At 38.2% G+C, this 23,692-nt stretch overlaps 1 protein-coding gene across 19 annotated transcripts in view; it reads left to right on the plus strand.

The window, feature by feature from the left end:
• NRXN1 (neurexin 1) overlaps positions 1 to 23,692 on the plus strand; it is a 1,121,986-nt gene that overhangs the window by 732,304 nt on the left and 365,990 nt on the right. Inside the window, exon 1 of one of the 19 annotated variants that reach the window (XM_029232593.1) lies at positions 4,177 to 4,263. The exons of the other annotated variants lie outside the window; for them this stretch is intronic. Coding sequence (XP_029088426.1) covers positions 4,230 to 4,263 — 34 coding nt within the window. The 5' untranslated portion in view covers positions 4,177 to 4,229. Of the gene's footprint in view, positions 1 to 4,176; positions 4,264 to 23,692 lie in introns of those variants that run through there. 19 annotated transcript variants of the gene reach the window in all.

Genomic DNA, 23,692 nt, shown 5'->3' on the forward strand with positions numbered 1-23,692 from the left:
TCCCACTGCTCTGTAAATAGGATTCTTTAAACTATGATCTGAGAACATATCAACAGGAACTGCAGCCAGAGAGGTCATGGTAAGTGGGAGCTGACATCTGTAGAGCGATGTTATTTCTGTGAGGGTGAAGGTCTGTGCTTCACACTGCCTTTCAAAAAATAGAAGAATCCATTTCAATATAAAGCCTTCTTCTACATAATAATAACAATAATAGTTGTAATAACTACAAAGTTTCATTGAATACTTTCTACCTTCTTGCTGCTATGCTCAATATTTTACATGTCACTGAATTTAAGCCTCATGATAACTCTGTGAATTTACATGTATTTCACTTAAGCCTCACAATAACTATGAGTGAGGTACCTACATTTTCTCCACTTTATAGATGAGGGAACTGGGGCCTAGAGAGGTTAAATAACTTGTTCTAGGACATAGCTGATCAGATGCACCCTTATTGATCCTTAATCCTGCTCTGCCAAGGAGTGAAATCTACTCACAGAGCTCAGGCCTGACTTTATCCGCAGCTGTAGCCAGTAGATCTCGAAAATTAGGAACTTTGCATTAAAGGGCCAAAGAGAGCTCTTAAGTGTACGCACAGGCTTCAGGGTTCTAATCTGTTCTTTTCTCGGAGAAGCAGTAGACAGGGTTATATCCTGCAGGGTAGACCCACCCATACGTTAATGACAGATGGATTAAACCTAAAAACACAGGGACTGTAGTTGGGATAGATGCTAGCTTAAGTAAAAACCCTTCTTCTTAAAGAAGGTGAATCTTTTGCCAAATTATTATTCAGCAAGCACAAGTATTTATTAAGTTCTTGCTATAGGCCTAGTGTTGTGCTAGAACTCACAAAATGCTATCTTGCAAAGGCAAATGGTTTGGGGATTTTTTCCTCTATTAGTGCACATATGTCATCCAGCACTGACAACATGACAAACTTTATTTTATTTAGATGGAGCCCTCAGGCTCTTAGCCCTGAAAAGAAGCTCATTCCAAGAATCAGACGTGGTTTTACCCATGAGTCTCTTTGCAGGAACCTGTTTGGAAGGGGAGATAGGGAAGGCTTTGAGTTACTCTCCCCAGGATATCAGGTCAGCACTGTAGTGTGATCTTGGAGGGGACTTTTGAGGAAGGGCTAATTTGAGCAAGTGCAATTAGTAATTGTTTTCAGAGAGGCAGCTGGCAAGGCTCCCATAGTGGCGTCAAAGGGAACAAGAAAAATTAGGCTAGACGATGCAGGCTGGGAGTGTGTCGCCTCTCTGCCTTTCCTGGGTGACAATTTGGCCTGATTTTGTGCGTAACTAAAAAAGTGTCACCGTGGGGTCTGTCAGAGGAAATGAGGCCAGAATTTCATATATGCGAAGATGAATTTGTCACAGATGGAGATTTATCACATGTAGGAGGAAAGACTTTTTTTCCCCCTCACAAATTGCATTGGGGTTACATTCTAAAACAGCTCCCAGACACACTGAAGGGACGAAGGATGTCCAAACGCTGATGTTACAGATGAAGAAGACTGCGGCCTTCACAGTTTAGTGGCAGAGTTGGCCCTGGGAGCCAGAACTGCTGACTGTCCACCGATTTAGAGAGAAAAGTCTGTGGCTCAGTAAAAAGCTGTATCGTACAGTTTCAAAGATGTTGATGTTTGAGTAGTTTTCAATATGGACTCATAAGAATATCTTGTTTTACATGCTGTTTTTTTGTTTGTTTTTTTTTTTTGTACACGGGCCTCTTACTGTTGTGGCCTCTCCCGTTGCGGAGCACAGGCTCCAGACGCGCAGGCTCAGTGACCATGGCTCAGGGGCCCAGCCTCTCCGTGGCATGTGGGATCTTCCCGGACCGGGGCACGAACCCGTGTCCCCTGCATTGGCAGGCGGACTCTCAACCACTGCGCCACCAGGGAAGCCCTGTATTTTTATTGAGTTCCGAATAATAACTGATTGTAATTAGTACAACCAAATTGTAGCCAACAGTCTTCATTTTAAAAAAAAGCATCAAATAATAAATCTGTAGATGGGAAAGAACCTTGGATCATCTGATTAAGCTAATGATTTTCTTATCAGAGAGATCCCTTTATATATTCAGAGAAAGGATATGAAGAAGCATTGGAAGTCATCAGTCATTTCAATGGATCATGGTTTAAAGTCATAATGGAGGCATTTGTAAGTAAAACAGGAATCATGAAATTAGTTGTATGGTGGCGTCTTTACATAAACACATTTTCAGTATATTGAGCCTGATCACCAATTATAAAGAAAAATGAAATTGTTTAGAGTCTAAACTGGGTTTGAGACAAAGACTCAGACTTTTACGAATATTCAGAATGAGCAATTAAATCTATTGCCGGTTCATTTGCAACCTTTCTATGTTCTACTCAGGTGACCAGGAGTAATGCCAATTAGGGCCTGTTGTTAAATAGGCTCTCTCCACTTAGTCACTAATTAAGTTGCCTTTCAGGCTTTAGAGATGTTCACAACTAGAGGACGCCCCCAATCAAAAAGGTTCTTCTTGATCTTTGCCTGATCTGACATCTTTAAGCTTTCAAAACATATAAGAATGAGAAACTAGAAACCAAATAAAAGTAAGAAAATAAATGCACCAATTAGAGTAGACAGTACCTCAGTTTTTTTCATATATATATTTCTAATATATGGCATCAGTATTGTTATGTATTTTTCAGGAAGCTAAAGAACTGATTATTAAAAAGACATACAATAACACGTGTAACAACAAAAAGCCACTTCAGCCCTTAATTCTTTCTTCAGTTTAGTACTCCATCTAAGCCAGCGCTTCTGCATTTTGATTGTACTAAAAAATCTCAGTATTAAAAGTTAGAAACCCAGTCTCTTTCCATTTTAACTGAAGTGTAGGAGGAGGGGCACAAAGAGTGCATCAGTTTTGAACTTGAGCTAATATAATCAGTGGCTTCATTTGTATTAAAAAATGTAAATATTTCTTTGAAATCTGACTTGGCCTTTGAAAGAGAAAAGTACTTACTTAGAAATCTGCATTGACAGAACAAATCCTTCTTGCAAAGTAGAAACCAATGTTGTTGGCTTGAGTAGATCTCAAGTCAGCTGTGAAATTCATAATCTTTTATCCATAAAATAACTTCTCCTCTGAATGACAAAATTATTTTTGAGCTGGGTGTTTGCCAAGTCTAAAGACAAAAGGCTCTGTGTGCACACCTGAGCGCCAGCTTCAGGCTGGCTTTTAAAGAGACAGTTGTTTTCTTAGGGGTCACAGGTGCTACCATTCTGAAATAATCAGTGTGAATATTGCTTTAATCAGTCAGATGTCATCTGTTTTATTAGCAAAAGTTCAATAGCATAGCAATTTAAAGAACAGCCTCAGACTATGAATTCAGTCATGTTTGGCTCTTAATTTGTACCAAGGAATTTTTTTTAAAGGTGTCCCACTTTCAGTCCTTTACAGTCTCAATAGATGAATCTAGTTATTCAGTGATTAATTTAATTATCTTGTAAGACAAGTCTAGAGGCTTCTTTTTGTTTGGTATTAGGTTTGAGGATTAAAATACCAATCATTCCTAACTAGTCAACAAGTCTTAGGTTGTCAGCGCTTTTCTCCTGTCTCATTTTAAATAAACAACCATGAGGCAACAGGTGGGGGCCAATTCATCCAAGAACAATCAAGGTAGGGTCAATTTGACCATGAAAGAAGGAAAAGTTATTTCTAAAAGCCCATTATTGCACAGAGGGACAGGAAATTGGTAGATAGTCTCTCCCTTCTTTGCAGCTCACAAGGAAAGGATCACTGGGGACTCCAGTTTGGGGGAAAACTCTTTGTCTTGTGTTTCTTGTAACAAAACAGTTCAGATTTTGCAAAGCATGAACTTTGGTAATAGTATTGAGAAAAACAAGCCGCAAGTAGAACTTTTCATAAATGTGTGACCCATGCTTATTGGCCGTATGGTCAGGCCACTCAAGATGGCTCGTCCCTTGCTCTCCGTACATCCCCTGCCAGACCAGTGCCTGCTTCACCGGCACTCTACTCACATGACTGACCTTCCTACATACTTGCCCCAGGCCCCAGCTGGTGATTGTTCTTATCAAAGGGGCAGTGAGGGGCGTGCCTCTCAACTGGTTTCCCTGGTAACTAATGAGCCTACCTGACATCAGTTCGCCTATAACTGGTAACCTTCCCTTCCCCCCGGGAGCCAGAGCGAAGACTGCCGCAGTGTGCGGCACGCTGTCCGCTGCACGCACACAATGGGGTGTCGCTTCAGGACCTTGCTTCAGACGTGTAAGCTCCCCCCATCCATGAAACCACTGATGTTTCTGTTACTGACTCCGGGCTCTTTCTTCCGTCTTAAAGCTGGGCAAGTGCAAGCCTTGTAGGCCTGTGGGGTGCAGCCCAACTTTGGCATATCAACTTGTTATTTGAAATGAATCTGTCTGGTAACAAAGGAGGTTTTTGGCATTGGTTACTTGATATTAAGATTTAAAATATTATGAATCAGTTGGCCTGAAATTGTGACTTGAATCCTAAGTTTAACAAATAACATTTTTCTTATCTCTGGTATGTGTTCATTGTTGAATTTTAAATCTAGCTATTGGATTATCGCTGGAATTACAGGAACAGGTTAAAATTAGGGTTACAAAATTTGGTTGCTATTTGATTTTTAGGGCCTTGGATATTTGATAGACATTTATACATTGAGTTTTTAAAGATTTGCCAATCATATCTGTTTTAACTTTCCTTCTGGGTTAAACCTTACAGGAAGAACATTATTTAAAAGTTGATGTCTCTGTGACTTACTTCAGTTTGTTAAAAAGAATCAATCCTTTGAGTCTTTAAAATCATAATTAAAACAGTTTTGTTTTGGCTGGTGGTAATGTGGATAAAATTTAATTGTACTGAGTTAAACTCTAAATACAATTGGATCAACAAATAGCTTTATATTAATGGGGGATGAATATGTATTTAGCATGCACTGAACATTCGTAAGTAGTTCACATTTCATAAAGCTCACTTAGAACCCATTCTTCAGAACACAACACATTGATAATAAAGGGAGAGAAATTTAGAGAGGTACAGAAAACAGACTTTAATAAGATCTGCTTCTATGGCTCTGTAAAATTGCTTTCCTCTGGGGTTCAAGTAGAAAGGAGGGGCATTTTTGTTTCTATCTTAACCAGCTGCAAAGAGCGGAGAAGTCCCTGAACACCAATGCTGAAAGTGGCTTTGGTTGGCTCCTGGGGACTTTTGACTCATTGCATGAAGAGGAGTATCTACTACATAGATCTATAGTTTATTGCTACTACTACTTTATGTTTTCCTAGATCTTTGGAATATTTTACTTAAAGCTGAAAATCTTTTTAAAATTTTTACTAGAAAATCTTTAGCCCTTTCAGCCTTTGTAGTTTATTTAATAAATGACATTGTCCTTGATCCCTATTTTATTCTATTGGAAATTTACTTACTATGCAGAGTTCTGGGTACATTTCGGGTTTGTCTTTCCAGGGTTTGGTTGACAATTTATTTCAGTGTAACACCAGGTCAGAAAAAGGATTCTGTGTAAGACAGACAACAGGGGAACACATTTTTTTCAGTTTCCGTGATCCTGATGAAGGTAACCAGCCTTCTCAATATGCGTATCATTTCTGCTGCATCCTAGTAGATCTATGCCTGTAATCTTGCATGTCAGGACTTTCGGCTAATTGGGATGAGTTATGTATGTTTACATTACTGTTAGGATCCATAAAATGCTGTTTTATCTGACTCTGTATAGACAAAGACTTCCTATTATTACAATTCCTAATGAATTTGTTTGCAACACAGAACTCTGCTGAGGTTTGCATGGGAGTATCCCATTTTGCAGTTACAGAGAGAAGGTCGAAAACTCCCAATTAATAATTATGCTGGATGTACTTCACTAGTATATTTCATAGGATAGTAAGTATTGCAATGTAAGCGGTATTATTTTTTACCTAAATATATAAAAAAAAGAATCTAGAGGTGAGTAGATCTTGGTTTCGTGAGTTTGAATAACGAAGTCAAGGCGTGTTCCAGTAAACTTCGGCTTAGTCACAAAAACGCTAATTTTTGTGGCACAGTCTACTTATCAAAAGCTTTCATTACTTATGCTGAAATACACATGAGAAGTTTACAGAGAACAGTTACAAGCAAGAGTGTTTAAGGCTTGATTTTAAAGTGCTGTTGTTCAGAGGGATAACCAATTGTGGAAGTACATAGGTATGATAGACACATCATCATTAATGCATGATAATGACTTAAGAATATAGAAATTATAAATAGAATGCTGAAGAAGAGAAATGTGGCCACCCTGAAATGTGACTAGTAAACCTTTCATGAGTTTCAATTAATGGGTCAATTCAATACCAGCCAAACTCTCTTGGTATTGAGAAAACTAATAGGCATAGTTTTGCAAGAAACTCATTATTCTAAGTAACAATCTTCCTTCCGCAAGTTATACACTGTAATGTACATATGCAGTTCATGGGTGGGTATGTGAAAATTTAAGTGTGGAATGAACATAAAGACTGTTGATTAATGATGCAGATGGCTGTGAACAAATTGGACATGCTTTGGGTGATATATGCTTAGAGGGAAAAATGTGGACTCCACATTTTAAAATGTGTTTACTCCAGTGAGATCCAAAGCAGATCAGTTTATAGCAATGCACTTCCAGACTTTTTGACCCATTAGGCAGTATTCTAGACAAGCTGAATCCAGAAATTGGGCTCTAGTTCAGTAAAATTTATTTTTCAACTATTAAATGAATATGATGTATGTATGTATTTTTGTATAGATGGATAGATAGGTGATGGGTAGATAGATGAATGATCTGGCAGACTGTAACAAGTAAGCAAATGCAGATTTATTTCTCTGATTTGCAACAAATATTCTGAACTATTACATCTCCCCCTCCTTCCCTTTTAAAATGAAATTTAAAACAATGTAGGGATACTTCTAAACATCTTAAGGACTATAATCTTCACTAAAAGATAGTGTTCTCTTTGAAACTGGCATAATGAAAGACACATTTAGCCATGTGCTGGGTGCTCATGTGAGAAACAAAGTATTCCATTAATCTGGGAGACTATTTATTAAAACACACCACATTTCTATAAGAGCTTAAAGTTGATGTTGGCACAACTTCCAGGTTTACAAATGACAACTGCAATGCATTTTCCAAATTGGAAAATGGAGAATAGAAGTCACCTTAATAGAATTGGTCTTAGTAAGTGTCAGTCAAGACATTTGACTTTTGGCCTGGTGGATTCTATAATCAAGAAAGATGATTGACAAAATTGTGTCTTGACTCTACAATTATCATGTGCTCCCTTTATGTATTAATTGGTTAAATTCTTCGTTATTTCAGGAATATAGAGAGTCCTATAGCTTTTGGTTCATTTCTGAAACTTTATCTATGGCAAAGTAGCTATTCATTATTGAAACATTGAAAAACCTGAATCTCTGCAAAAAGAATCCTTACAGGTTCATTTCTTGATATTTGGGAGACAGAAGAAAAATATCTCAAAGAGCTGGGCTCTGTTCTTTGTCACGTAAATGTCAGATACCATTTTGGGGGGCAAAGAAAAATTTTAAAATCTCATTACGTTTGTTAGTATTCCCTTTTCTCCTTTCCACTGAAAACAGTTTTCTGGCATTAATCATACTCAAAAGGCCTATTGTATTAAGGGAAAGACACAAAAGAGACCTTTGGAAAATCTTGTACTTGAAGGAGGCTGGATTTTGAATTCCTTGAAGGGGGAAGAGTGTCTCGTTCATGTTTATAACTCATCCACTATCACCAATCACTTTGTCCCTGGCACTTGATAAGCACAATGCTAACAGAATACAAAATAAACAGGTAATGTACATGCCTCACGTTGATTCTTTGCGCTGTATATCTGCGCCTTTTTTCAAGTCTCTGGTGCTTCTATAATGATGGATCAGGTCTTACTCAGCAATAGCTGATATGCCAGGGTCACTGCAGAGGTACTAGGGACTGGCTACGTGAAAGGCAGCAGAGTGCAGAATGTTCTAGAGAAACCTCCTGACCATATAAAGCAGGGGTCCCCATCCCCCAGGCTGCGGGCCGCTACCCATCTGCTACCGGTCTGCGGCCTGTTAGGAACCGGTCCCTGCTGCTCCCCATTGCTTGCATTACCGCCTTGAACCACCACCCCTCCCCCCACCCCACCCACCACCCTCCCTGTTCTGTGGAAAAAGTGTCTTCCACAAAACCGGTCCCTGATGCCAAAAAGGTTGGGGACCGCTGATACAAAGTGATCATTTCTCCCTTGGAGAAGAGGAAAATCAGCGATTGCGTTAACAAATCCATCCATGTTGAGATTTCTAAATATAATTAAACAGTTTTAAACAAATGGATCACTTCTTAATTTATTAAACAGATATGAATTTAATATTTGGTAAATGTATATAGTATTATGCTAAATGGAGTGAGCAAGCATATGGAATCCAAACTACCTGGAATTAGACCCTGGATCTACCACTTACTTGACCTCTCTGTCTGAATTCTACACCTGTAAATAATGATAGGTTACTTTTTAGATTATTGCATTATTTAGTGAGTTACTATATTAAAAGCACCTGGAGTACTGCCTGGTCCATAGTAAGTGCTACAGTGTGCTTACGATTTTTGTTTGGGTTCTGCTGCAGGAGAAAGAGGCCTACATTAAAAATGGCTTAAACAAAATCAAAGTTTATTTACCTCTCATATAAGAGTCAGAGCAATAAATCTGAGTACGGTGGCTCTTCTCTGCAGAATTTTCAGGGTTTTGTCTTTTGGTTCCAGTAACTTTAAGGGGTTGTCCTCTTCTGCTTGGTCCAGGGTGGATATTCTTATAGGAAGGGAAGGAGAAGGCCAGATTTACCTTTACAGGCAGAACTTGGAAGTTACCCTCGTCACTCTACTCAATTATTGGCCAGAACTTAGCCACACTAACTAAAACTAAGTGGCTGCACTTAGTTTCAGGGGAGACTGGAAAATCCCTTCTTTATATTGCATGATAATGTGCCCAGCTCCAGGTTCTATTACCTGTACGAGGGAAGCAGAGGAGAAAGTTTATTAGAAGGACAATTCCCAGTCTCTGCCACAGATAAACTCACATAGAGTCAGCACAGAGATGGCTTTTCTACCCAGAGCTGGTGGATTGTAGTGTTGATTTTCCATAGTACACTCAAATACATGGGAGAAAAGTACTTCTGCTTTTTTTTCAGACATATGAACGAAGTACAACTCATTGTTTATAGCTAAGTTATTTCTGGCATCATTCAGATCAGAATGATCTTACCCAATTTATTTAAGCCAGGCTTCAATCTTAAAATGACATTTTTTAAACTCTAAAACCAGCAGTTTCTTTGTTAATATTGTTAACTTTCCTGATTTCTCTTTAGCTTAAAATATCCATTAAAGCTCTTCATTCTTTAAAGAATAATTACTCTGATTTTCATTTTTTTCTGTTGTTCTATCCCCAATGCTTTCTGAATTAATTTTGTTTCTTGCCTTCTTCCCTGGTATCGTCTTTCATATTCCGGGTTAGATAATATGTAAACTTCCCAAATGGCCATTTGGAAGGCTCTAACAGTCATTACGGTGATGGGAGTTGGATCCTGGGTCTTGTTTAATCACCTTCGTATTTCTTCAAATCCATTATTCGACTCTGTCTTCCCTAAGTACAATTTTGGAAGCCTTAGATTTGTTCATAAAGGCTTAATGGATTATAGATTGTTTATTAGCCTAAGGAAATAGGTTTTATTTAAAACATAGCCATTTCAAAAGGATTGGAGCGAAGATCAGCAAGTTGTTTGGACTCTTTTTTATTGCTTTATATCGATGTACAGGTTAATCACATTTCTTCCTTCAATATTTTAAAAATAGAGAACAAGTTCAAATAATAACTCATTTTTTAAAATGGAGCTTTTTATTCATACTACCTAATCAGTGATTTATTTATTAAAATTGTGATAGAATAATGATGGGCTACTAAGTGGCGACTAAGTGGTGGAAAAAACACATGCAGACTTACTTATTATTATCCAAGAGGATGAACTATTCCAGTTCTTCAGGAAAAACAAGTATTTTTCAAATAATAAATTTAGAAGCCAGATTTATTTTAAACATTGGGCAATGACCAGGGTTTGAAACCATCTTTAGTATTACTTTATTAGGTAAATGAGAACTGTAAAAATCTGCTAGAGAGGACTGGGTGCAGAAAAGGAATAAATGTACTCCTAATACATCATCATTAGAGCCAGTGTTTAGCAGATAACAGATTTCTAGCTGATGTAGAAATTCAACCCTCCTGCCATATATAGCTTTCCTACTTTAGAAACATATTGGAAAGGAAGAGAGGATGTAATTGTATAAAGCCAGAAGTGTGAAATCTTTCATACATGAAAAGAAATCCATAAATAAGCCATTTCCTGAAAGTGTCTACATGATTACCTAGCCCAGTTCCCCAAAGTGCTAGCTCGGGGTCAGATCAATTTTGATCATAATAAAAAGATGGTGTTTTCTCCTGAATTATGCCAATATCTTTTGAAAATTTTATATCCACAGAAGACAGGATCATTACATTTGAAAAGTGGACAGGCTACCCATAGAGAGCATGTATTATCTGAAATAAATGTTATTTCAAAAGGGAAGTTTGAGTGTCCTGGGGTTAGCAGCAGAGAAACCACTTAATCATAAACATCAGTTTTTTGTTTGTTTTATTTATTTTTTTACCTTCACATATATTTTATTCAACAAGAATAGCAATATAGTGGGAGGCATATATAACTTTTGGTTTAATTTATAAACTTGTCTTATAAAAAAATTTTTTTTTAATTTTTTATTTTTTTAACATCTGTATTGGAGTATTAATTGCTTTACATTGTTCTGTTAGTTTCTGTTGTGTAACAAAGTAAATCAGCTATACATATACATATATCCCCATATCTCCTCCCTCTTGCATCTCCGTCTCACCCTCCCTGTCCCACCCCTCTAGATGGTCACAAAGCACCGAGCTGATCTCCCTGTGCTATGGCGGCTGCTTCCCACTAGCTATCTGTTTTACATTTGGTAGTGTATGTGTGTCCATGCCGCTCTCTCACTTCGTCCCATCTTACCCTTCCCCCTCCCCGTGTCCTCAAGTCCATTCTCTACGTCTGTGTCTTTATTCCTGTCCTGCCCTTAGGTTCTTCAGAACCATTTTATTTTATTTATTTATTTATTTTTTTTGCGGTACGCGGGCCTCTCACTGTTGTGGCCTCTCCCGTTGCGGAGCACAGGCTCTGGACGCGCAGGCTCAGCGGCCATGGCTCACGGGCCCAGCCGCTCCGCAGCATGTGGGATCTTCCCGGACCAGGGCACGAACCTGTGTCCCCTGCATCGGGAGGCGGACTCTCAACCACTGTGCCACCAGGGAAGGCCAGAACCATTTTTTTTTTTAGATTCCATATATATGTGTTAGCATACGGTATTTGTTTTTCTCTTTCTGACTTACTTCACTCTGTATGACAGACTCTAGGTCCATCCACCTCACTACAGATAACTCAGTTTCATTTCTTTTTATGGCTGAGTAATATTCCATTGTATATATGTGCCACATCTTCTTTATCCATTCATCTGTCAATGGACACTTAGGTTGCTTCCATGTCCTGGCTATTGGAAATAGAGCTGCAGTGAACATTGTGGTACATGACTCTTTTTGAATTATGGTTTTCTCAGGGTATATGCCCAGTAGTGGGATTTCTGGGTCATATGGTAGTTCTATTTTTAGTTTTTTAAGGAACCTCCATACTGTTCTCCATAGTGGCTGTATCAATTTACATTCCCACCAACAAAAAAATCAGTTTTAAGAGTCTTTTAAGAGGCAAGGAGTATATCAACAGACAACTAAGCTACATGTATTTTCCAAAGATTACTTGTAGCATAAGGCATTGTAAATAGATTATGTAAAAATTATTAAAATGCTATACTTAGCAAAAATTTAGAAGCCAAGGTCTGAGGAGCCCTTCAAGGTACTTGCTTGTTGAGAGTAGAACCTCTGTCTTAGGGAGAAAAGAAGTGGTGGATGAAATACCTTTTTTAGGTTCTGTGGACATTTTACCTTGGTGGTTTAGCTTGGTCTGAAAAGAACTCCATAAATTTAGAAAGGTACTGCAAAAATCTATCAGGAATATTGATTACTAGCCTGGGTTTCCACATAATTTTTAGGTTTTCATACTGGTGATTTCCCTGGGATTCCCTAAGAAATGTTCAAGGAAAAGGTAGGGCATCAAACTGAAGCATTAGTAGGGTAGTGTTAGCCTGTAGATAATGTTGCTTAGAATAAGAAAGTCAAGAAGAGAGTATGATAAGTGTCCAGATATTTAATTATATTCATATTCCATTCTTTCCTCCTTGAAAAATCTGTGCCTTAAAAAATTAATTTTCAGTGGTAAAGACATTGGGCTCCAGAAGGAAAAAGATCAAAGAAGACCTTGATACAGTCTTCATTTTAGTTCCTTGGCACTTTAGCACATATGGCAACTTCACCATTGAATTGTCATTTTAAAATCACCTCTTTCTATTAATTCTAATAATAGTATAAAATTAGGCTTATTAGGAAAGGCTAAAGAACTGAGATGTGCTAATCAAGAAGAGGGGAGAGTATGGAGGAAATTACCTTTTAGCCACATTGAACTATTGAATCCCTGAATGTGCCAAGTGTCTAGTTTTGGTTTCCTCTAACCTTTTGCCCAGGTCACCAATTTTGCATTGAACTCCTACTCATCCTTCAAGACCCACTTGCAATTGTTTTCTTTTGGGGAGGTTTTCCTCAATACAGAACGTAAAAATTAACCCACACCCCCTTGCCTGATTCAATAGTTTATCCCTTTAGAGTTTATCCCTTTAGAGTTTAAGTTATTCTATTATAGTATGTCTAGCTATCCCAGGAATTAATCATATCTTAGTTAAATTACCACCAGGTGTTTCTCTTGATTTTTGACATTTGAGGCACCTATTGTGAGGTGTCACGGTAGAGTGGAAAGAAAATGCAAAGTTTGAAATAAGACACACCTAGGTGTAAACTTGGATCCTTCACATATTTACATTGTACAAATTACTTATAATTTTGGTGAGCTTTAGTTCTCATGCCTGTAAAATAGAGACAATGAAATATATTTTATAGAGTAATTCTGTGAATTAAAAGATAAAATTGTAGGTATCCAGTGAACACTAGTTCTAATCTGTATTCATAGCCAAACTGACAACTCAGATCTTTTCCATGGGCCTTCAGCGTCAAAGACCTTAAGCACAACCTTTGTGGCAATTGCATGAAGTCAGTAACTTTTAAAGCACTTTCTTCCTTCGCTTACTCTCACAGGCTTCCCTTGTGTAGAAAGCTAGATGGATGACTGACAAAGGCTTGGAATACTTTATGAATATGGTAGTTCTATAATTAAATGTAATCAATCTATAATTCATCTAAAATGATTGCATATCAAATAAGCATTCCATTCATCTTTATAGAGTCACAGTGAGTCTTTCCTACATAGTTTGCCTAGAAATGCTGTGCCCACTGAGGACATTCACCTAGTCGCAGCATCTAGACTGATGGCTTTTCTAAAGCAATCATTCTGTGTTTTGCATGTGCTGGTAATTAAGACAGATTTAAGGTGCTGCTCTATTCAAGAGACTTGCAGGGAAATTATTTTGATAAACTAGTGAAGCTATTTACAAGTAAGTGGTGGTTTGTCCTCTCTCGCAGTTGTCTTTCAGTGCAATAAAAATTTAGGATTTGCTCAGGTATTTGTGAAGTGGTCTGCATTGCGGTTATGTGAGGAATTCCCTTATGCCTGCTGACTTGCACACTCTTTACAGAGTATTTCTTCATACATATTGAAATTTCAAGTTATTTTTGTCCGTTTGCCTTTTGAAGTAAGTCAGTCTGCAAATCTCCCAAAAGATTGTTTGGAATTTGGTAAATTAAGCAATGACAAAATAAAACAAAATTCAGAACCTACATTTGTGAAAGGTTGGACAAGATTGAATTCAACAATATTGGAGTGCAAGTTCAAATTTATTTTATTGCTCATTTTTTTCTGTTCAATGCATTTGCATTAGTAAGCAGATTTTTTTTCCCAAAATGGTAATATTAGACAACCATTTACTATTCCTCATTATTTTGTGATTTGTTCCACTTAATATTAGGTACAGAAAATATAGAAGCAATATTGACTAATATTCTCTGTTATGAAAACACTTGGAGTCACTTTCGTAGGAGTAGGGATGGATTTTTACTGGCCTATCCAAACTCTGTTGCTCCTTATAATCAAAGCATGAATTTAGAAGATGACCATGTGAGTTAATGGTGTGATTTGTCATGTTGATCCAAAGTTTAGCAGAAATCATGAGATTCAAACTTAACATTAATTCACACCATATGCTGTCGTACCCAGTGGAGGGTAGGGTGAAGTTTAGGGCCGGGGAAGCAGGAACAGGAGCACAGAATGTGGAATGTGAGAAATATGCATGATTTACCTTTTCTAGGCATATGCACAGGCAGAGTAATTTTAATAGTTAATATATTTTGTCCAGTATAAATTCTTACAAGTCCAAAGTCAGGGCTGGACCAAGCAGTAACTCCTAGGAAACCATTCTTCTTCCCTCTTTCTTTGGAGTTCCTTTATCCTCTCCTCCATCAATTGCTAGGGATAACGTTTTACCTGCAAAAACTTGAGGTCTAAACCTTCCCGGGAGAATTTGTATATTAGTACAGGGACTCTTTGAAAATGAAAGAGATTCACTATCCCATTGTCTTCCTTTCACTGATCAGTGCTGTTGCTCCTTTGGTCAAGAGGTCCTAATGTATGTTACTCGTCAAACCACAGAGATCAGACTGCCCAGACATGGCAGGAAATGCCTCACCCTTTTGGTTTAGCTCAAGCACTTTTCCTGTAGGAAGTTCCCCTGAACTCAGCACCCCGGGCTGCAGCAGGTGTCCCTCCTGGATGCTTTGTTGTGTTTTCCGTTTAGTTATCTTTCTCCTTCACCATGAGCTTCATGAAGACAAGGACAATATCTTATCCAACTTACCTTCGGTTCTTAGTACATAGTGAATCTTATTTAATTTACATATGAATGAATGACTATTTGCTATCTCTTAGTTTCTTTTATTTTTTTATAACAGAATATGTAACATTGCAAGAGAAATCTGTAAAATGCTTCAGTTGTAACTCCTTTCAGATATTGTAAATACATACACTTGTTATTGTTGTTTACCTAAATGTAGTGGAAACACTGAGCATTTCCTAGAAAATAAGGATTAGAGATAAGTCACATTTGCTCTACAGATATCTAGCTGGTAATTTAGACTGTCTTATCACTCTCTAAGGTGTTGTAAATGAATCCTTTTGCTCTTACGTTACTCCATAAAATGACACATTCAATGGAAGAAGCAAAAAAGTCATGAAACTCATTTTGGAAAACCTTTTCAGAGGGTCCAAAGAAATGTTATCTTTTAGGAAGTTACCTGGGACAATACACTTACTACAAAGGTACTGATGGTACTCAAAGCAGTTTTAGAATTTTCTGCTCTAGCCATCAGAGCCTAGTTATTAAATGCGTAGGAAATAAATCACATTTCTATGGACACAGATTTTTTTTCAGATTACTAAGAAGAGATCCACTTAGGTTACTGTGAGAAGTGGGAATGTCAGAAAATACAGGAAGCCTTCCTAGTAGCTACATAGCCAGACATTATAAAGAACTAGAACATGGTCATACTACTTGAAATATCATAGCGAATCTAGTGAACTGGTCATTTTACCATCTCCCTCTACCCCTGAGAGGGCACTTTTCCAATGGTTCATCTTCCTGTCCCTCTGATTTTTGAGGGTATATTTCTCTTTCGAATGATCCTACTTATTCCTGGTGACTTCTCATTTCCTGTGTCTCCTTCCTCCGTTTTTCCTTTACTTATACCATTGCCTCCTGTTCCCCCAAGAGAAATTCTACTTGGATTCAGCACAGAGATTTCAAACAGGTGGGATTCGTCCATGGAGAGCTCCATGCTGCTTCATAGATCCCTGCCTCCCTTGTTTCTTCCCTCTGGAGGGCTGGCTGCGTTGGCCTGTGGTATGGTGTGTGTGTGCCTCTCATGGACAGGGTTGCCATCTTATCAGCAAGGAATCTTTATGGCCACTTCCCTCAGGAAAGTCTGTGAACATGGAAGGCACTTTGGGTTGAGGACTATTTCCAGTATGATTTTGTTTACAGCTGCGGAAGCATATTGATCAGAACTGGTCAGAGTAGTGGAGAAGAGATATGACTCCAGAAGTCCAGAGTAAGCAGCCAGATGTCAAGTAGAAGCGGAGACAAAGTTGGACCATGAAGCAGGCTTAAGGATGGGAGGAGTTGGGTAGAAAAGGGAGAAAATCTTTCAGAAGCCCAGAAAGCCAGAAATATTTGGGACCTAATGAGTGTAGCAGAAAGATTTAGGATATGCACACGTGGGGGCACAGATAATGGATGTCCATGTATGTCTTCAGCTGGTTTTCATTCCTTTAAGTTGCATTAGGCTCACTTTATATTGAACCAGCTCAATTCCTTCCACAGATGTTTATCAAGGCCCCCTTCTATTCCAGGCGATGTGCTTCTCTTTTTTATTCGCTGGCTCTAGTTCTGGATGATTTAAGGTTAAAAATACGAATCAAATCCAAGTTTAATGGATCAAAATTTGGCATCATTGAGACTATTTAAAAAGTAATCATAGGGAGGGTGGGAGGGAGGGAGACGCAAGAGGGAAGAGATATGGGAACATATGTATATGTATAACTGATTCACTTTGTTATAAAGCAGAAACTAACACACTGTTGTAAAGCAATTATACCCCAATAAAGATGTTAGAAAAAAAAGAGTCAGGAAAACAAAAAAGTAATCAAAAGAGAGGTTCTGAAGGCCACTTCGAAGGTGCACTCCAAATACGTTCTGAGCCCTGGCAGCTTCTTTGCAACAAATTTCAAAGCGTTTCCTTGGAAGCGAACAACACTCACTTTGATCTGTAAGCTCTGGTACTGTTTGTGGAGAAAAAAGATCTGTCATATTACTTTTAAAGCTTCACATTGCTTAAGTCAGTCCTGAACTTTTTAAAGGTACCATTCTGAGACCTTGATCCTTGGTTAGCCCACCCAGAATTCTTGGGTGCTTTCCTCAAGTGGGGGCAGCAGGCATGCCTGTGAGGCAGTGATCAGTTCTGACCTCAGGTAAAGAGGCTGACATGGAACCCTCCTTTAAATTGCTAATAATACATTTCAGAACCTGTTAAAGGATGAAAATGACTGATAATGCTGTAAGTTAGGGGTTGGCAAACTTCTTCTGTAAAGGGCACAGGTAGTAAAGGTTTTCAGCTTGTGGGCCATGGGTCTCTGTAACAACTACTCTGCAATTGTAGTGCAAAGACAGCCTTAGACAATGTATAAGTGAATGGGTGTGGCTGTGTTCCAATATAACTTTATTTATGGACACTGAAATTTCACTTTTATATAGTTTTCATGTCTCACAAAATATTCTTCTTTGGCTTCTTTTCAATCATTTTCAAATGTAAAAAACATTCTTCATTCACTGATAATACAAAAAAGGAGATGGGGGTGGGGTGGGATTTGGCCCATGACCTTAGTTAGCTGACCCTTGATTGAAATGAGGAAACCAGTATTTAGGTATTTCAGGTTGAAAGGTGGTATGCCATAGGGTAGCTGCAGAGTTGGGGTAGCTTCCAGGAGCCATGCTGTGGGTGAGTTATCTGCAGCCCTGGTGTAAAGCATTTAAAAGAGTACCGTTAAGGTTTAATAAGCTGGCTATGTAGCAGTAATGCTGTGCATTAGAACCTTCCATGGCTGCTGGGAAAATGCTTACTCAAGGCTCTGCAGTCCTTGTAAATACCAACTGTTTTCGGAGGCCCCTTTGTTTAGATGAAACAGGGTGCTAGAATTTATTGCTTCTGTGACTTAAAGTTCCTGGACACACCAAGTACACTTGCTTTTTTCAAATAAAAGTCAGGATTTATTTAGAGACTTTGCCCTTATGGAAGAAATATCAAAACAATATGTCTGAGAGAGCAGGATACTCATCTCTTGGAAATCCGCCAGGCCTCCGGCATGGTAAAATTACCTCTGGCTGGTAGTGGGGACATTGCCATGTGACTCATAGGAGGATGGCCTTTCTGGGGGTTCCTGACTTCCAGAGATGAATGCTTCTCTAGAAGTGGGTTTATGGGTTGCAAAGGCAGTGTTGAACATCTGTCCACCTTGGTTTTTCTCCTCGGCAAAGTATGGCCTATTTAATAAATAGTTCCCAGGAGTGGGAAAGCACATGAGGCAATGTTTCCTAACATCAGATTTTCCCCCCTTAATTCGGAGCCTTATTTTTTTCTTTCAACTTTGGTGGTTCAGCTCCAGGAACAAAAAATGAAAAATCCCTTTCCCTCCTACGGTAAGCATACACTGGCATGATTACACTGGAGGGTTTCTCTCTGCTATCTTTCTAGAAATAGAAATATGCTGGTATCACGTGGCTATATCACATCCACATTCGACTGGTAATAGTACCTCAGCTGCAGGCAAATGGGCCCTGAGATAAAATGCAGTCCTGGAAAGGGCGCCTGTGCCAGTCTCATCTGAAGAAAGCGCTCATTATTCTGACTGTCAACCGCACACAGCAGAGTGCCTTCTAAACCGCTGCATTCATTTCTTGGCCCCCACTCTTTGTACAGAGGAGATCTGACTTTGCCAGTGTTATTTCTTTCAAACCTCCTTCCATTCCACTATTGGTCTAAACCAGCCCTCCTAACTCCAAACAGTCCAAAGCAGTAGATTATCAGGCAGCCACAGCCTCCTTCGTTCCTTGCTCCTGCACAGTCCCTTCAGCAAGATCCCCTTGCCCGGCTGGCTAGAGGACCCAGGAAACTAGGGCTATCTTCTTAGCTGCCCGCCGACATTGTTTTCTCAGCTTATTAATCAGAAAGGAGGCTCAAATAGGACAATTTTAATGACTACAATAAAACACAGGCCTGGTGTTATGCCTGTCTCTTATATCAAGGAACCACCTATATCTTTGATAGAGGATATTTGGAGGGAAGTGTGACACTTAAAAATCCTTATTTTCTTGCTCTCTTGTTACACACAAAACAATTCCTGCAAAGCAAACCCAACTGAATAAATTGCATTTATTTAGCAGTTGGTGAAAAAGAGCTTCTTCTAATTGGGATAAAGTACTGGGTAAATGAAATAATAAATGCCACATGAACTTTTTCCTTTGAGGTGAAAGAAGTACTACTCATTTGTCATGAATTACCTTGCACAAGTAAGTTTCACCTGTTGATTTTTCCTTTCTTGTTTCTAAATGTGAACTTTGAAAGTTTGTGCTTTTCAATATGTGTTTAGTAGAGAAAATGCCTGGTACTGTTTATTCAGAACACATCTGAAAGCCATTTTCTCACTATTGTACTTAATTATCTTCCTTAATTGTCTTCCAAAACTATCTTCCAGTTTCATTTAAAAGATTAATTTCTAATTGTTTCTTAGCATGTAAGTGCTAACAATAACTGGGTTGGCTCAGGAAGCATCACTACCATTTGAGGTTTAGAATTCTGAATATTGTCTTTTTTCTTGTAAAAAATTAATGAGTTTGCCAAAATTTAGCTGATTATGGAATGTACAGGTATCACATATTTCCTTCCTCTGCCCTGAATTCATGTGTCTTGATCCTATTTGAAATTAACAGCAGTGAAATGCTGTATGTTTTATAGATAAGTAATTTATATACACAGCTATTTATAAATTATATAAATGTGTTTGTAATGCATATATTTGCAACATGTATTTTAACTTAATGTCTTGATTAATTAAGCCTACCCTGAAAATTCATAGCTAATATTAAATTGCATTTAGAATTATAGTGAAATGACACTTTAAGTAGCAGGAAAGAAGCCAAATTATATAGAGTTTTGGCAAACACATCAAACAGTTCCTGGTTTCTAATGAGACGTCTCTTCTCTCACTCTTCACTTATATCACACATTCATATAAAAGGACAGTGAATTAGTGTGGAGAATAATATTGGAGGGGGAGAGGGAAACATCACTAGCACAAAATGCATATTTGCCCTAGAGGAGAACGTCTCCATTATGGGGGAAATTAAGTTTCCCACCTTCAAACATCATGGTTGCTTTGTGAAAAGGCATTTCTAACAATCATCTCTTTTAATAAATAATAATCTAATGTGTAAAACTTCAACTTATTTGATTAATCCTTGGTTTTTTAATCTCAACCTTAGGGCTCCGCTGAGTTATACATTCATCTGTATAATTACCACTTAGCAGTTGGTTCCATTTAAGTGTTAGTCTCCTCCAATTCAGCATTTCCAAAGCCAAACGTGCTTTCTGTCCAGACCTGTTTTACCTTCTGCATTCCCTGTTCCACTGTATTGACAGTCACTACTGGATCACCAAAGTCAGAAATCTCATCTTTCTTACTTCTTTCCCTCATAGCTCTCAATTGCTGTATCTTGTCCGTGGTCTTTCCCTAGTATTTCTTCATCTGACTCTTCTTTCCATTCCAACGTTAACTGTTTTAGTTCAGGGATCTGTCTCTTCTCACTAGGATTCGTACAATCACCTCCCTAAAAGGTATTCTTTCTCCAGTTTTGTGCCCCGGTAAATCATCCTTATGTACTTATTCCAGAGTTTGTTCCCTTGGCATTATTGGTCTTTGGGGCTGGGTAATTCTTTGTTCTAGAGGACTGATTTGTGCATTGTATGATGTTTAACAGCATTGCTGGCCTCTACCCTCTAGATGCCAGTAGCACTTCTCTCCCAGTTGTGACAACCAAAAGTGTTTCCAGACATTGTCAAATGTTCCCTGGGAGCAAATTCACCCCCCACTTGGCAACCACTGCTTTAGCCCCATTATTAAATACAACTCCTAGTAAAGAGGTATTTAGTAAATGTTTGACGAAGAGTTATTCATATGATGCAAAATAATTACATACTATTCAAACATCCAGGAAAAAGATTTCTTTGAGTTTTTGTTTGGATTAGACATTAAGTAAAGCGTTAAAGATGTATTCAAGTTGTGCACCAGTAATATACTTTCATTTCAGTTACCTCCTTCTTTGTTGTGTCTATACTGCTCTCTACCAGTTTAAGGTCCTTTCCGCAACAGTAGAGCACCTTACCTCCCAAATTCAAATTATAAGATTCTTATAAATTGACGTGTCAGGAAATGACAGTCTAGAAATCTTCCTAGGTTATCAAAGGAAAAAATTTAATACATTTCAAAAATATTTGTGAATACCATTTCTTAAATGAAGAAAGCAAGCTGTAACATATGGGAACTTGAATCTTCTTATCAGCAACTAACCCTTGTTTTCATTTGTTTAAGATGTTGTTTTATCTAACATGTGGTAGACTGTGAGAATGATAAAATATGGAAATAGAAACCAGACCATTCCATTATAATCCATTTGTACCCTAATAAAGACTACATCCTACAGTCAGATGGTAGAAAACAAACTTATCTTGAGAGACATGCTATATTAGTCATCTTCCCTCTGTTGCTGTTCCCATCTTAGGGAAATAAGACTTACTAATATTCAGACAGTATGAGCTCTGGGCAGTGTTAAGAAGAAAACAGTCCTTCAATACTGGTTAACATCTTAAAAAAAGTTATATAAACACCCTTTTGGAAGATAAAAAATCTCTACCCATTTGTAGTTACCTTCCCCCCTAGAATTTTTCATGCTTTCCAATGCTAAGGGCATATTAAAAATCATAGTGAAAGATTAAAAGTTTATCATTTGGGGCTGAAGAACGTAGAAAGAGAAGACATGGATTAATTTTCAAATCAGGAAATTATAGGAAGAGATATTAAATTTGAGACATAAGTGCACAAAACATGTAGGTGCTGAATTTGAACAGTTTAGCACAGTCACCTGGATTATTTTTATTTGTTTTATTCTTTTTTTTTTTTTTTTTTTTTGTGGTACGCGGGCCTCTCACTGTTGTGGCCTCTCCCGTTGCGGTGCACAGGCTCCGGACGCGCAGGCTCAGCGGCCATGGCTCACGGGCTCCGCAGCATGTGGGATCCTTTTGGACCGGGGCACGAACCCATGTCCCCTGCATCAGCAGGCGGACTCTCAACTACTGCGCCACCAGGGAAGCCCTTATTACTTGTTCTTTAAAAAGTACTGAGCCTCAAGCTCAATGAAATGATGCAGTTAAGTAACTTACAAATCTGTATCTATTGCTGATCATGACGTTTAGATTATTATAACTTGAAAAGTACTTTCAATAAAACAGGGAGTTCTATTTATCAGTCCTGAGCACTTGAATGCCAAAATCAACATGTCTGTATTGGATGGGGAGGAGGAGGAGGATGATAAATGAAGAAGAAGTAGAAGCAGTAGTAGCAACAGCAGTGGGATTATTACAAAATGCCATGCTGTTTCTTAGAGGCTAAAAATAATTTCCCGATTATCAAGAAAATAAATTTCAAATTAATTTTATGACAATACTTCGTATGTATTTATAGGAGCCCTTTGAAGTATTTTTCAATTATACAGCAATCACTTTTCCTCACAATTTTTTAATGTTCTTACCCGGAAAACAATGAGATGTAAGAGATTTGTCTAGTTTTTTTGGTTTGGTTGTTTGATATTTTTATCAGTTTGTCTCCTACTCCATTGAGTAACATTCATGGCATGTCCATTTACTAGGTTTCTTTTCTTCTTTTTTTTTTTTTTCTTTGCGGTACGCGGGCCTCTAACTGCTGTGGCCTCTCCCGTTGCGGAGCACAGGCTCCGGACGCGCAGGCTCAGCGGCCATGGCTCACCGGCCCAGCCGCTCCACGGCATGTGGGATCTTCCCGGACCAGGGCACGAACCTGTGTCCCCTGCATCGGCAGGCAGACTCTCAACCACTGCGCCACCAGGGAAGCCCTACTAGGTTTCTTAACTAGCTCACTGGTTAACTGCCTTACCTAAATCTTCTTCTTGAGATATATCTTTTCTTAGGAATCTTTTGGTTAAATTTTTCTCTATTGCTTTCCATAACAGTTGCAAGTTGAGAATATTTCGTTCTCTCATGCTGTTTTTCAAGTTTTGTTGTCAATTTTATAGGATATCAAATTGACTATGTGTTGAAAAGTGAGCTGTGGGGGTAATTTGAAACTCTTTTTATATGGGTCTTAGTGTAAGTGAAGGACTTAAACATATATAATGCTCTAGCAAGTGGCATGTGAGTAAAACAAACTCCAAATTTATAGAAATATTTCATAAGGTGGAATTTCATGAAATTATTTCTGAAAGATTTTTTTTTTTGCCTTCTGAAACATATTACTACCTGCTTTCTTTTTAAGCAAAATTAAAATATACAGGTTTCACTTGGTTTGAAAATATCAACTAGTACATAACAACAATCTCCTGCCTCACCCCACAGATTTTCCTATTTTAAGTAGATAAGGGCAGCTGGAGGCTAGAATTGGGTTGGTGAGTTAATAAAATGGAGTGAAGAGAAAGCATTTACTAACTACAATGTATTCTCCTAGGTGCTAGGGATATGATGGAGAAAAAGTAAATGTAGTCTTTGCCCTTATGGAGTTTAGAGCCATTGTGGGAGACAGCCATTATTAAAAGAACCCAAAATATGTAGTAGTT

This window comes from Monodon monoceros, unplaced genomic scaffold, assembly GCF_005190385.1.
Source record: "Monodon monoceros isolate NGI ecotype Baffin Bay Population unplaced genomic scaffold, NGI_Narwhal_1 Super_Scaffold_19, whole genome shotgun sequence".
Lineage (NCBI taxonomy): Eukaryota > Metazoa > Chordata > Mammalia > Artiodactyla > Monodontidae > Monodon > Monodon monoceros.